General features: G+C 43.6%; 1 protein-coding gene across 1 annotated transcript in view; it reads left to right on the top strand.

Annotated features, from left to right (window-relative positions):
- CHPT1 (choline phosphotransferase 1) overlaps positions 1-15,531 on the top strand; it is an 87,741-nt gene that overhangs the window by 63,429 nt on the left and 8,781 nt on the right. Inside the window, exons 6-7 of the mRNA XM_077472216.1 lie at positions 4,538-4,696; positions 10,128-10,253. Coding sequence (XP_077328342.1) covers positions 4,538-4,696; positions 10,128-10,253 — 285 coding nt within the window. The remainder of the gene's footprint in view (positions 1-4,537; positions 4,697-10,127; positions 10,254-15,531) is intronic.

Here is a 15,531-nt window from a genome sequence, read left to right as displayed (position 1 = left end):
GGATTGTCCACTTGCCACGTCACCAGCCACATCACCTGCCACAAGTTGTGGATTGTCCACTTGCCACGTGACTTGCCACATCACCTGCCACGTGACTTGCCACATCACCTGCAACAAGTTGTGGATTGTCTACTTGCCACGTCACTTGCCACATCACCTGCCACGTCACTTGCCACAAGATGTGGATTGTCCACTTTCCACGTCACCTGCCATGCCACCTGCCACAAGTTGTGGATTGTCCACTTGCCACGTCACCAGCCACATCACCTGCCACAAGTTGTGGATTGTCCACTTGCCACACCACTTTCCACGTCACCTGCCACGTCACCTGCCACAAGATGTGGATTGTCCACTTGCCACGTCACCAGCCACATCACCTGCCACAAGTTGTGGATTGTCCACTTGCCACATCACTTTCCACGTCACCTGCCACAAGTTGTGGATTGTCCACTTGCCACGTCCCTTGCCACGTCCCCTGCCACGTCACCTGCCACAAGTGGATTGTCCACTTGCAACATCACTTGCCATATCACCTGCCACAAGTTGTGGATTGTCCACTTGCCACGTCACCTGACACAAGTTGTGGATTGTCCACTCGCCACGTCACTTGCCATATCCCCTGCCACAAGTGGATTGTCCACTTGCCACGTCACTTGCCACGTCCCCTGCCACAAGTGGATTGTCCACTTGCCACGTCACTTGCCACGTCACCTGCCACGTCACCTGCCACAAGTTATGGATTGTCCACTTGCCACGTCACATGCCAGTCACCTGCCACAAGTTGTTGATTTTCCACTTGCCACGTCACCTGCCAGGTCACTTGCCGCGTCACCTGCCAGGTCACTTGCCACGTCACCTGCCACAAGTTGTGGATTGTCCACTTTCCACGTCACTTGCCACTTCACCTGCCACGTCACTTGCCACAAGTTGTGGATTGTCCACTTGCCACATCACTTGCCACCTGCCATGTCACTTGCCACAAGTTGTGGATTGTCCACTTGCCACGTCACTTGCCACCTGCCATGTCACTTGCCACAAGTTGTAGATTGTCCACTTGCAATTGCAATTGTTTAAAATATTTTTCTAATGGTTTTTCATCATTTGCAATCATTTTTGAGATTTTTAATGTAAAAAAAAAAGGTCACCTTTAAAAACGCATATAAACGCAAACGCGGCTAAACGCGGTAGCGGCGTTTTGCCGCGTTTTGCATCTGAAACGTGTTTTTTTTTTCTTCTGAACGCATTTTTTTGCTTCTGGAAAAACGAGATTAAACGCAACTGCATAAAAACGGAAAAAAACGAGACTGTGTGCATGGACACATAGGATAACATTGAATGAGTTCAGGGGCAGTTGAAAAAACTGTCCAACTGCATCTGAATGCGTGTTTAACTGCGTCTCGTGTGCATGAGGCCTTGGGCTTCATGCACACGAGATGCAGATGCAAACTGCTGGACACATGTTTTTAAAAGCTGAAACCGGCGTTTAGAAACGCGCGTTTTGCCGCGACTTTTACCGCGATTTAGCGGCGTTTTGCCGCGACTTTTACCGCGATTTAGCGGCGCTTTACCGCGTTTGCGTCTAGAAGCGTTTAGTTAAGCTAACATCATAGACCCTCCCCAGCTCAAAAAACAGTATTATTAACTATTTCAGCAATTTTGTGAGACCAGAGTGAGTAGCAGCAGCTGTGAGAGCTGCAGTGTACTTGTATTTAGCGTGTCACTTGCCACGGCACCTGCCACAAGTTGTGGATTGTCCACTTGCCACATGACTTGCCACGTCACTTGCCACGTCATCTGCCACAAGTTGTGGATTGTTCAACTGCCACGTCACCTGCCACAAGTTGTGGATTGTCCACTTGCCACGTGACTTGCCACATCACCTGCCACGTCACTTGCCACGTCACCTGCCACAAGTTTTGGATTGTCCACTTGCCACGTCACTTGCCACAAGTTGGGGATTGTCCACTTGCCACATCACCTGCCACGTCACCTGCCACAAGTTGTGGATTGTCCACTTGCCACGTCACTTGCCACATCACCTGCCACGTCACTTGCCACGAGATGTGGATTGTCCACTTTCCACGTCACCTGCCATGCCACCTGCCACAAGTTGTGGATTGTCCACTTGCCACGTCACCAGCCACATCACCTGCCACAAGTTGTGGATTGTCCACTTGCCACGTGACTTGCCACATCACCTGCCACAAGTTGTGGATTGTCTACTTGCCACGTCACTTGCCACATCACCTGCCACGTCACTTGCCACGTCACCTGCCACAAGTTGTGGATTGTCCACTTGCCACATCACCTGCCACGTCACTTGCCACAAGTTGTGGATTGTCCACTTGCCACGTCACCTGCCACAAGTTTTGGATTTTCCACTTGCCACGTCACTTTCCACGTCACCTGCCACAAGTTGGGGATTGTCCACTTGCCACATCACCTGCCACATCACCTGCCACAAGTTCTGGATTGTCCACTTGCCACGTCACTTGCCACATCACCTGCCACGTCACTTGCCACAAGATGTGGATTGTCAACTTTCCATGTCACCTGCCATGCCACCTGCCACAAGTTGTGGATTGTCCACTTGCCACGTCACCAGCCACATCACCTGCCACAAGTTGTGGATTTCCACTTGCCACGTGACTTGCCACATCACCTGCCACGTCACTTGCCATGTCACCTGCCACAAGTTTTGGATTGTCCACTTGCCAAGTCAGCTGCCACGTCACTTGCCACAAGATGTGGATTGTCCACTTGTCACATCACCTGCCACGTCACTTGCCACATCACCTGCCACGTCACCTGCCACAAGTTGTGGATTGTTCACTTGCCACGTCACTTGCCACATCACATGCCACGTCACTTGCCACAAGATGTGTATTGTCCACTTTCCACGTCACCTGCCATGCCACCTGCCACAAGTTGTGGATTGTCCACTTGCCACGTCACCAGCCACATCACCTGCCACAAGTTGTGGATTGTCCACTTGCCACACCACTTTCCACGTCACCTGCCACAAGTTGTGGATTGTCCACTTGCCACACCACTTTCCACGTCACTAGCCACATCACCTGCCACAAGTTGGGGATTGTCCACTTGCCACACCACTTTCCACGTCACCTGCCACAAGTTGTGGATTGTCCACTTGCCACGTCACCTACCACAAGTGGATTGTCCACTTGCCACATCACCTGCCACAAGTTGTGGATTGTCCACTTGCCACGTCATCTGACACAAGTTGTGGATTGTCCACTTGCCACGTCACTTGCCACGTCCCCTGCCACAAGTGGATTGTTCACTTGCCACGTCATTTGCCACGTCCCCTGCCACAAGTGGATTGTCCACTTGCCACGTCACCTGCCACAAGTTATGGATTTTCCACTTGCCACGTCACATGCCAGTCACCTGCCACAAGTTGTGGATTTTCCACTTGCCACGTCACCTGCCAGGTCACTTGCCACGTCACCTGCCACAAGTTGTGGATTGTCCACTTTCCACGTCACTTGCCACCTGCCATGTCACTTGCCACAAGTTGTGGATTGTCCACTTGCCTGGTCACTTGCCACCTGCCATGTCACTTGCCACAAGTTGTGGATTGTCCACTTGCAATTGCAATTGTTTAAAATATTTTTCTAATGTTTTTTTTATCATTTGCAATCATTTTTGAGATTTTTAATGTAAAAAAAAAAAAATACCTTTTGATAGGGAACCCCCAGAAATTAGGGGATTCCAATAACATGTTGACTGCTGAACCACATTATTAAAGATGTATTTAATATTCAAGCCTATGGTTTTAGCCATAGGCAGGGGAGCAAGCATATACAGTACATACAGTACATGGTGAAGTCATTGCTCTTCCTGAGGCTGGGAGCCTTAAAACATTTATACAATTCTAAAAGGGGGTGTGGAGGTCTTGTGAGTCTTCTTTGAAGGTCTGATCAAGTTGTAATTGTATTTATATTCACAAAGGGATGGTCACTTCGCACCTAGCTGTCACTTCCAGATTCTCTGGGAAAATGCCCATTCACAGCTGGAGGTGTGACTGGCATTTGGACACTATCAAGACAGTTATAAACACATCCTGTGTATTTGAAACAAATACTCTTGCTTAATCAGAATACATGTTTTTGATAATCATGACAAAATTGTTTATAAATAAATGGCAATTCCATTTACCCGCTCACCTTTAAAAACGCTTATAAACGAAAATGCGGCAAAACGCGGTAGCCGCGTTTGCCACGTTTTACGTCTGAAACGTGGAAACTTTTGCGTCTGAACCCATTTTTTTGCTTCTGGAAAAACGAGGTTAAACGCAACTGCATAAAAACGGCAAAAAACGAGACTGTATGCATGGATACATAGGATAACATTGAATGAGTTCAGGAGCAGTTGAAAAAAGTGTCCAACTGCCTCTGAACACACGTTTAACTGCGTCTCGTGTGCATGAGGCCTTACAGAAAAAGAAACTAAATTGCTATATATATGAATGAAAACTGAAAGTACAATAAGCATTTTTTTTTAATTCTCGCAGGGAACAAGTGTACTATCTCCTGGCCTCCATATTGGACTAGTGATCATATTAGGATTAATGATCTATCTAAAATCAACAACCGATTTATTACACAATCATCCATGTCTTTACACACTAACATTTGGATTTGTAAGTGCCAAGATTACTATTAAGCTTGTGGTAAGTTTTTCAATGTTTGTTTAGTGAAGTATTTCATACAACAATATAAATGTTCAAAGTGCAGTTCATGCATTGTAACCAACTAGAAGTTACTATTGTTTCAGCTGTTGTAAGAAAAAAATAAATCTTCATGATTTGGGTTACAGTACATAATTGCACCGATTAAGCCCTTAGCTCTTCATACATACTGTATAATCACAAAAAAGGGGACTTCACACTATTATACATCTATAGAATGTTGGGCTATGGAGTATGTGTATCAAAGATTATTAGTAGGCAGTCATCCAAATGCCTTGTTAGTGCTGCTTAGCAGGTTACTATTAGAAGAGTTGCTGTTGTTTACAGTGATCAACATTATTGTGGGAAAGCATAGATGCAGCGCCTACATTGAGAAAAGTATTCCATAGTCTTAAGCAGTCTCAGGCTAAAGTGTGATCACGTTACAACAACTTCTGCAGCGAGCGTAAAGCAGAATTTTAAGAGTTCAACTAATTACACGTTTATACAGTATCTCACAAAAGTAAGTACACCCCTTACATTTTTGTAAATATTCTATGGTATATTTTCATGTGACAACACTGAAGAAATTACACTTTGCTACAATGTAAAGTAGTGAGTGTACAGCTTTTATAACAGTGTGAATTTGCTGTCCCCTCAAAATAACTGAACACACTGAGTACACTCCTAGGTAAAAATGTCCAATTAACCATTTGTTAGTGTTACAAGGTTTCAGGTGTGAATGGGGAACAGGTGTGTTATTTGGTGTTATCGCTCTCACTCTCTCATACTGGTCACTGGAAGTTCAACATGGCACCTCATGGCAAAGAACTCTCTGAGGATCTGAAAAAAGGAATTGTTGCTCTACATAAAGATGGCCTAGGCTATAAGAAGATTGCCAAGACCCTGAAACTGAGCTGCAGCACAGTGGCCAAGACCATACAGCAGTTTAACAGGACAGGTTCCAACCAGAACAGGCCTCGCCATGGTCGACCAAAGAAGCTGAGTGCACGTGTTCAGCGTCATATCCAGAGGTTGTCTTTGGGAAATAGATGTATGAGCGTCGCCAGCATTGCTGCAGAGGTTGCAGAGGTGTGGGGTCAAGCCTGTCAGTTCTCAGACCACATGCTTCATCAAATTGGTCTGCATAGCTGTCATCTCAGAAGGAATCCTCTTCTAAAGATGATGCACAAGAAAGCCCGTAAACAGTGTGCTGAAGACAAGCAGACTAAGAACATGGATTACTGGAACCATGTCCTGTGGTCTGATGAGACCAAGATAAACTTATTTGGTTCAGATGGCGTAAAGTGTGTGTGTCGGCAACCAGGTGAGGAGTACAAAGACAAGTGTGTCTTGCCTACAGTCAAGCATGGTGATGGGAGTGTCATGGCCTGGAGCTGAATGAGTTCTGCCAGCGCTGGGAAGCTACATTTCATTGAGGGAACCCTAAATGCCAGCATGTACTGTGATATACTGAAGCAGAGCATGATCCCCTCCCTTCGGAGACTGGGCCGCGGGGTAGTATTCCAACATAACAAACCCAAACACATGTCCAAGGTAACCACTGCCTTGCTAAAGAAGCCGAGGGTAAAGGTGATGGACTGGCCAAACAGTCTCCAGACCTAAATCCTATTGAGCATCTGTGGGGTATCCTCAAACGGAAGGTGGAAAAGCGCAAGGTCTCTAACATCCACCAGCTCCTTGATGTCATCATGTCAGTGGCAACCTGTGAAGCTCTGGTGAACTCCATGCCGAAGAGGGTTAAGGCAGTGCTGGAAATTAATGGTGGCCACACAAATTATTGACACTTTAGGCCCAATTTGGGCATTTTCACTTAGGGGTGTACTCACTTTTGTTGCCAGCACTTTAGACATTAATGGCTGTGTGTTGCATTAGTTTGAGGGGACAGCAAATTTACACTGTTTTTATACAAGCTGTACAGTCACTACTTTACATTGTAGCAAATGTTCATTTCTCCAGTGTCACATGAAAAGATAAAATATTTACAAAAATATGAGGGGTGTACTCACTTTTGTGAGATAATGTATATGTGTTTATAGTGTTCCTGTTCTCATATGTGTAACACTACCCCCCCCCCCCCCCCCACCCCAGAAGAGTAGCTTAATTGTTTTGTAATTGCTCTGCACACCTGAAGATGATACACCTTGCTAAGCCATCACTTACTGACACCCTTAGATAGTTTAACCACTTCAGCTTCAGAAGGTTTACCCCCCTTCATGACCAGGCCATTTTTTTGCGATATGCCACTGCAGTACATTAAGTAACAATTGCATGGCCATGCAACACTGTACCCAGATAAAATGTTTGTCCTTTTGTCTTTTTGTTTTTTTTAGTAATGGTGGCAATTAGCGACTTATAGCGGGACTGCGATATTGCAGCGGACAAATCAGACATCTGACACTTAACACTTTTTGGGGACCAGTGACACTAATACAGTAACCAGTGCTTAAAATATGCACTGTCACTGTACTAATGACACTTAGCAGATACACAGGATCACTATATTCCCCTCTCACAGAACAGCAGTCTGCCTTGTTTACAGAGTGTAACAATCTTTGGCTTGTGACAATTCATCTACTAATAGCAGTCTCCAGATCCTAAAGAGAGGACTTGCGAACTACTGCTGATGGCTGAGGAGTTTTGAAGGATTACCTTCTTCCTCAGAGCAGCACTTGTCAAAAACAGTTTCCTGGGTTTCTTATTTTGACACTTTTTTTGGTGAATGGGTAGGGGTACGATGCCAACCCAATACCCATTTACATAGGAGGAGGGCAAGGTGCTTTGGAGTGAGGGGCGCAAAGAAATCACCACCCATGTTGAGGGCATGTGACACCCCCCCCCTTTCCTGACCTGCCAGGCTGCATGCTCAGGTAAGGGTCTTGTATGGATTTTGGAGGGGCCCCACTCCATTTTTATTTATTTTGTTGTGGGTTTACCCTTAAAATCCATACCAGACCCGTAGGGCCTGTTGTTGCCCGGCGAACCACATGAATGATCCCAGGGCACACCTGCGATTCACCCACGGCACACAGTTTTAGAAACACTGTGTTAACCCCTTCTCAGCCAGTGTCATTAGTACAGTGATAGTGTATAATATCACTGATCACTGTATTAATGTAAAGCCCCTTTCACACTGGGGCGATGGGTGCGTTGGTGGTAAAGCGCCGCTAAAAGCGGCGATTTACCGTCAATTTTGCAGCGCTAGTGGGGCGCTTTTACCCCCGCTAGCGGTCAAGAAAGGGTTAAAACCACCCACAAAAGGCTGCTGCAGCAGCGCTTTGCCGGCGGTTTAGCCACGCTGCCCATTGATTTCAATGTGCAGGAGCGGTATACGCACCGCTCCAAAGATGCTGCTAGCAGGACTTTTTTTAGCGTCCTGCCAGCGCACCGCTCCAGTGTGAAAGCCCTCCAGTGTGAAAAGGGTCTAACTGGTGAGGTCAGTGGAAATTAGTTCACCCCAGCTTCAGTTAGTGTCAGATTTCTCACCACACTATCGCAGTCCCATTACAAGTTGCTGATCCTTGCCAATAGTAGTTTAAAAAAAAATTCCAGTATATATCATGGTTTGTAGCCACTATAACTTTCATGCAAACCAATCAATATACACTTATTGGAATTTTTTAAATCAAAAACATATATAGCAGAATACATTTTGTCCAAAATTTATGAATGAATACGTTTTTTTTTTAAATATTGTATTAGATATGTTTTGTAGCAGAAAGTAAAAAAATATAGTATTTTTTTTTCAAAATTTTCAGTCTTTTTTTTTCATTTGTATTGGAAAACAAAAAAAAAAACTCAGTGATGATCAAATACCACCAAAAGAAAGCTCTATTTGTGTGCAAAAAAAGATATACAATTTGTTTGGGTACAGCATTGCCAGTGAAAGTAGTGCAGTGTTGAATGGCAAAAAATGGCCTGGTCGTGAAGGGGGTAAAATCTTAGAGGTCAAGTGGTTAATGAATGAGTAAGCCCTTGTACACACGGTCAGAGATTCCGACAGAATGTGTCCTATCGGACCGTTTTGTCGGATATTCCGACTGTGTGGTCTGCATCGGACTGTTTCCGTCGGAGTATCCGACGGACCAAGTTTTCCAACTTGCCGGTAAAATTTTCCGACAAAATGCTGCTATCGGACATACTCCGATCATGTGTAGCCTACTCCGAGGGACAAAGTGCCACGCATGCTCAGATCAAATTCCTAGACCAAAGCTATTGGCTACTAGCCTGAACGTAGTCCCGTCGTAACTAAATAACGTCCTCACGTTATGTACAGTCGGATTTTCCGACAATTTAGTCCGACCGTGTGTATGCAACATCACTTCCAGACCTCTTCCGGAATTAATCCGTCAGAATTACTCCGACGGATTTGGTTGTCGGAATCTCCGACCGTGTGTACAACGGCTAAGAGAACAGGATTTTTGTAATTGCTATAAAATCTGTTTCTTGAGGAAAGAAAATGATACTTTTTGTTTCTATGTTACTAGGTTACACTGAGTGTCCGCTGTATATTCTGATTTCAGAAGGTGTTATTTGACTTGCTAAATTATTATCCTGAGGCAGATTGCCAAACCAGGCAGTTTTTAACCCATGTTGAACAGCAGTGGGTGGGGTTTTATATGGCTTGTATGGCATCAAAATTATCATGGATTCCATTCAGGAACATCTGTGTCATTTTGTGACTGGTTAAAGTGATTGTAAACTAATGGTGGTTAAAAAAAAAAAAAATCCTGCAATGCAATGTCATAATGTGCTAGTATGCATTGCGTTATGAGAAACTTGCTTTAGAATGAAGCCCCTCCCAAGCTGCGATATCAGTGCTGAGGCAGCTGACATCTTGCCCCAGTCTTCCTTCCAGGTTTGCAGTTTCCGGCATGGGCTCTGAAGGTCCGGCACTGTAAGCCCTCCATGTAAGCCTTATTATGGGCATATGTGTAGGTACAAGTGGCAGGTACGGAGTTAACTACCACTTTAACAGTTTGCCTGCTTGTGTCATTCTCAGTGTATTTCATCTGTAAGGCCTCTTGTACACTGCTCAGTACACCTTTTTTTTTTTTCTTTACTGAGCTAAAATGCAGCCCACGCTGTGCATTCTTCAGTAAAAAAATAAATAGAAAAATATTTTTTTTTTGTTCAGTAAATTACAATTCGTGCACACAAATGCATGCAAATTCCCAATTGGATATTGTGCAGAACAAGAACGCGAAAATAAGTTTTTGCGAAAATGCACGCAAATACATGCAAAAAAAAACAACCCATCTAAAAAAGCAGATGCTCAAACAGGAGTATCATGTGCAAGAGGCCTAATACAAAGAACAATGCATGAGGTTTAATGAGCTCAATGACTATAACTGTAATGTCGCCTCCTATTTTATTTTTTCTTTGTTAATTCAAATTTTTTTTTTTTCTTCAGCTGGCATATATGACCAAAAGTGAACTGTATATTCAAGATGGTGCATTTATTGGACCAGGTCTTTTATTCCTAAACCAGTACTTCAACAGCTTTATAGATGAATACATTGTTTTGTGGTTAGCATTAGTAAGTATGTTTTTCGGTTATCGGACATGTAACTCTGCCCTTATCTTAAAAATCATAAGAAAGTAATGTGATTCTACATATACCTTTAGATAATTACAGGCTTTTTATTCTTTGCTTCCCTTTAATTAACTTTTCCTCACCATTCCTCTAAGGCCTGTTGCATACGGGAGTAAAAAATGCTCTTTTTTTCTGATCTGAAATGTTGGAAATGATCTGTAACATTGCACACAGCTGAGTAAAGATCAGCAATACAGCGTCGAGTACAGAGCAGTAAAATGGAAAAAAAATTCTACATTTTGAGTGCAGTAATTTACTTGTGTACTTACTCATTTAATGGTTACGTGAGTAAAAGTAAGTATATTACAGTGCTGGCAATAAAGAAGAATTTTACTCTTCTATACACTTGCGCACTTTTACACACCTATACTCAACATTACTCAGGTCTAGGAGCAAACATCAGAAAATTGACGCCATGTGCAAGGGGCCTAATGGTCGCCATTTTCACTAAGGGCAGATTAATCTACCTCCCTTTTACTTCCTAAACTATGGGTTTTCTTTCTCAAAAATGTAACCATGTATATCATCTGAGGGGAAGTCACTGGGGATGTAGTCTTCCTGGGATGCATCTATGAGGCCAGGGTTACATCACCAGTGCCTCAGGAAACCAGTAAGTGGAAAAATAAAGATTGTAAGTAAAAGCTAAAATTGCTTGATTAGTGAATGTAATAGGATTTCATATCAGCATGCTGATATATTTAAGAGAATAGGGGGAGTTGGGACATATAAGTGCCTCCATCCCGATGATAGATAGGTACAGTGCCTTGCGAAAGTATTCGGCCCCCTTGAACTTTTCAACCTTTTGCCACATTTCAGGCTTCAAACATAAAGATATAAAATTTGAATTTTTTGTGAAGAATCACCAACAAGTGGGACACAATTGTGAAGTGGCACGAAATCTATTGGATATTTTAAACTTTATTAGCAAATAAAAAACTGAAAAGTGGTGCGTGCAAAATTATTCGGCCCCTTTACTTTCAGTGCAGCAAACTCACTCCAGAAGTTCAGCGAGGATCTCTGAATGATCCAGTGTTGTCCTAAATGACTGATGGTGATAAATAGAATCCACCTGTGTGTAATCAACTCTCTGTATAGATGCATCTGCTCTGTGATAGTCTCAGGGTTCTGTTGAAAGCGCAGAGAGCATCATGAAGACCAAGGAACACACCAGGCAGGTCCGTAATACTGTTGTGGAGAAGTTTAAAGCCGGATTTGGATACAAAAAGATTTCCCAAGCTTTAAACATCCCAAGGAGCACTGTGCAAGTGATCATTTTGAAATGGAAGGAGTATCAGACCACTGCAAATCTACCAAGACCTGGCCGTCCCTCTAAACTTTCAGCTCAGACAAGGAGAAGACTGATCAGAGATGCAGCCAAGAGGCCCATGATCACTCTGGATGAACTGCAGAGAACTACAGCTGAGGTGGGAGAGTCTGTCCATAGGACAACAATCAGTCGTACACTGCACAAATCTGGCCTTTATGGAAGAGTGGCAAGTGTCAAAGTCCAGACTTGAATCCAATCGAAAATCTGTGGAAAGAGCTGAAAACTGCTGTTCACAAACGCTCTCCATCCAACCTCACTGAGCTCGAGCTGTTTTGCAAGGAAGAATGGGCAAGAATTTCAGTCTCTCGATGTGCAAAACTGATAGAGACATACCCCAAGCGACTTGCAGCTGTAATCGCAGCAAAAGGTGGCTCTACAAAGTTTTAATGCAAGGGGGCCGAATAATTTTGCACGCCCCACTTTTAATTTTTTTATTAGTTAAAAAAGTTTCAAAAATCCAATAGATTTCGTTCCACTTCACAATTGTGACCCACTTGTTGGTGATTCTTCACAAAAACTAAAAATTTTATATCTTTATGTTTGAAGCCTGAAATGTGGCAAAAGGTTGAAAAGTTCAAGGGGGCCGAATACTTTCGCAAGGCACTGTAGGTACAATAGGAAGTTTGGGACTTTAAATGAAGCACTTGGATAGTGGAGGTAAATTTGACCATGTTTAAGTTTCACCATGGAATGTGTATTAATTGTAAAATATACAGACAATAAAAAATGTTCATTTCATATGCATGTAAGGACGTGCACATAGCATAAGCGTAGTAAAAAAAGTACTCATACAACGCATGATTCTAAAAGTAAATATATTGAATAGTATAGCATCATAGTATCAGGGTAATAATATCAATGACAGCATGCCTAATATAGACAAATTTACCCACATGGTAAATATGCATCCACTAAGTAGGGAGAAGTTTATTATATATAATTTCATTTAAAGTCCCAAACTCCCTACTTTACCTGCTGATATATTTAGGGAATGGGGGAAAAAGTCAGATTTAAAGCAGGAGTAAACTCGCTGAGGTTTTTTTTTTTTTCATACCTGCAAGGGAAAAGGCATAATGAGCTAGTATACACCGCATACTAGCTCATTATGAAATACTTACCTTATAACGAGGCCCCGACATATCGCCTGATGCACGCAGAGGGAGCTGACATGTTCCCATGTGTGCCTCTGTGGGATTTGCACCTCCAGTAGAGGAACACTGGGAGTAGTTCATCTTATGTAGATGGACTGGGGTCACGTACTACCATCTTAGATTTTGTTATAAATGGATGAATTGTGCCCAACAAAAGGACCTAGCCAGTTCTGCAGTTGAGTGCAGTAAAGACCACAGGTAGGGTATTGGTGAATGATCATGCACCTCTAATAAGTGGGAGTGTGAAAGAGAAAGCATGTGGTAAATTCTAATGGAGAAAATTCTAGGCATAGCTTGCTCAAGAAAGGCAGTTAATTAACCATAATGCTGGAGCACTGTACAGAATTTAAGTTGAATAATCCCCTTCTTTGGTAAAATGTATGGCTGCAAAAGAGCCTGATCTATCTAAGCTGAGAAAGTGGTTATCAAAGTCGACCGAAAGGCTGTGGATCCCAAGGGGTGAGAAAGGACAAAATCAAGGACAGATTGTGGGATTTGAAAATTCTTACAAGGCATGTAGGCGTATGCCCAAGGTTGGCAACCCGTTGATGGCAGGAAGCCGACAGGTAGATCTTGATCAAGGCTGTGTGCCAATGCTTCCCCCTGTCTCCGACGGCGTTGCTCTCCCTTCACTAGCAGAGAGGAGTGAGGGGCAAAGCCGTGGAGCTGCGTTAATCACCGTTGCAAGTTAACTCTCAGATGATTGATTTGAAACGGGGCAGAAGACACTACTGCGACACACACTATGGCTCGCTCACACTGCAGCGATATGGGAACCTTGCGACTCCAGTACGGTTCCCTCATCACGTCTCCCACTGCAGTTCACACTGGTAGTGTCAGTACAAAGTTAATAACACCCCCAGATTGGTTCACATATCGCAGTGTGAACTATCAATTTGGGCAGGAATCTGAATGCATGAATGTGAACACCCATTCCTCTCCTGACATAATTACATACATCAGCACAGAACTATCAGCCCATCCCCTGCAGTCCCAGTTACATGCAGACGATATTGCATTAAAAAAACTAAAAACTGCCATTTACTATTGGCACAAAAGAGCACATATAATGGGAGTTTAACCACTTAACAATCGGCCCATAGCCAAATGACGGCTACAGGATGGTTGCTCAACTCTGGGAGGACTTACTATGACGTCCTCCCAGAATTGCGCTCTCGCGTGCCTCCTGGGGCACACACTCAAGAGCATCACGGCCGCTCATCGGAGCGATCACTTGTAAACAAACCGGTTCTTCCCTTCCCTGTGGGCTGGATCTGTAGTGCCCACAGCGCTGCTCACCGACAATTAACCCTGCAATCCCCTGCCAATACTCTGCAATACTCTGCCAATATACTCTGCAATACTCTGCCAATATACTCTGCAATACCCTGCCAATATACTCTGCAATACCCTGCCAATATACTCTGCAATACCCTGCCAATATACTCTGCAATACTCTACAATGCCCTGCCAATACTCTGCAATACCCTGCAATGCCTGTGGGCTCCTTGAGGGTAGGGACCGATGTGAGTGTGCAGTGTACAGAGACAATAGTAGACACTCACTCAGGTTGAACTGGTGTCTTTATTCAACCTTACTAACTATGAAACTAACTATGAAACTATGCCCTGCCAATACTCTGCAATACCCAGCAATAATCTGCAATACCCAGCCATACTCTGTGATACACTGCAATACCCAGCCATACTCGGCCATGCTCAGCCATACTCGGTGATACCCTGCAATACCCAGCCATACTCGGTGATATCCTGCAATACTCGGTGATACCCTGCAATACCTAGCCATACTCAGTGATACCCTGCACTACTCGTCCCCCTCCCGCCGCCCTCCGGTGCTTCTACTGACTCGCCAATACGATCAAAGCCAGAATAGTTTTTTCTATTTCAGGCTTTCCAGCCTAGAGGTGAGATGTGGGGTCGTATTGACCCCATATCTCACTGTAAAGAGGACCTGTCATGCCATATTCCTATTACAAGGAATGTTTACATTCCTTGTAATAGGAATAAAAGTAATCAAAAAATTTATTTTTTGGGAAAAAGTGTCAAACTAAAATAAAGTAAAATGAATAATAATAATAAAAAAAAAATGTTGTCCCCATGTGCTTGCATGCAGAAGCGAACGCATATGTAAGTCGCGCCCACATATGAATACGGTGTTCACACCACACATGTGAGGTATCGCTGTGAACGTTAGAGCGAGAGCAATAATTTTGTCCCTAGACCTTCTCTGTAACTCAAACATGTAACCAGTAAAAAATGTTAAAACGTTGCCTATGGGGATTTTTAAGTAGCGACGTTTTGGCACCATTCCACGAGCGTGTGCAATTTTGAAGGGTGACATGTTAGGTATCAATTTACTCGGCGTAACTTCATCTTTCATATTATGCAAAACCATTGGGCTAACTTTACTGTTTTTTTTTTTTGTTTTTTTTAAAGCACTTTTTTTGCGAAAAAAAACACGTTGGAAAAATTGCTGCGCAAATATCGTGCGAGATAGAGTTGCAACGACCACCATTGTATTTTCTAGGGTCTTTGCTAAAAAAAAACATATATAATGTTTTGGGGTTCTATGTAATTTTCTAGCAAATAAATGATGATTTTTACATGTAGGAGAGAAATGTCAGAATTGGCCTGGATTCTCCAGAACGCCTGATGGTGCTCCCTGCATGTTGGGCCTCTGTATGTGGCTGGGCTGTGTAAAAGTCTCACACGTGTGGTATCGC

The sequence above is a fragment of the Lithobates pipiens genome, unplaced genomic scaffold (genome assembly GCF_037356315.1).
Source record: "Lithobates pipiens isolate NorthernLeopardFrog02 unplaced genomic scaffold, aLitPip1_a1.2 Scaffold_8, whole genome shotgun sequence".
Taxonomy (NCBI): Eukaryota; Metazoa; Chordata; class Amphibia; order Anura; family Ranidae; genus Lithobates; species Lithobates pipiens.
The sequence above is the reverse complement of the archived record's forward strand: the minus strand, read 5'-3'. Positions and strand labels throughout refer to the sequence as shown.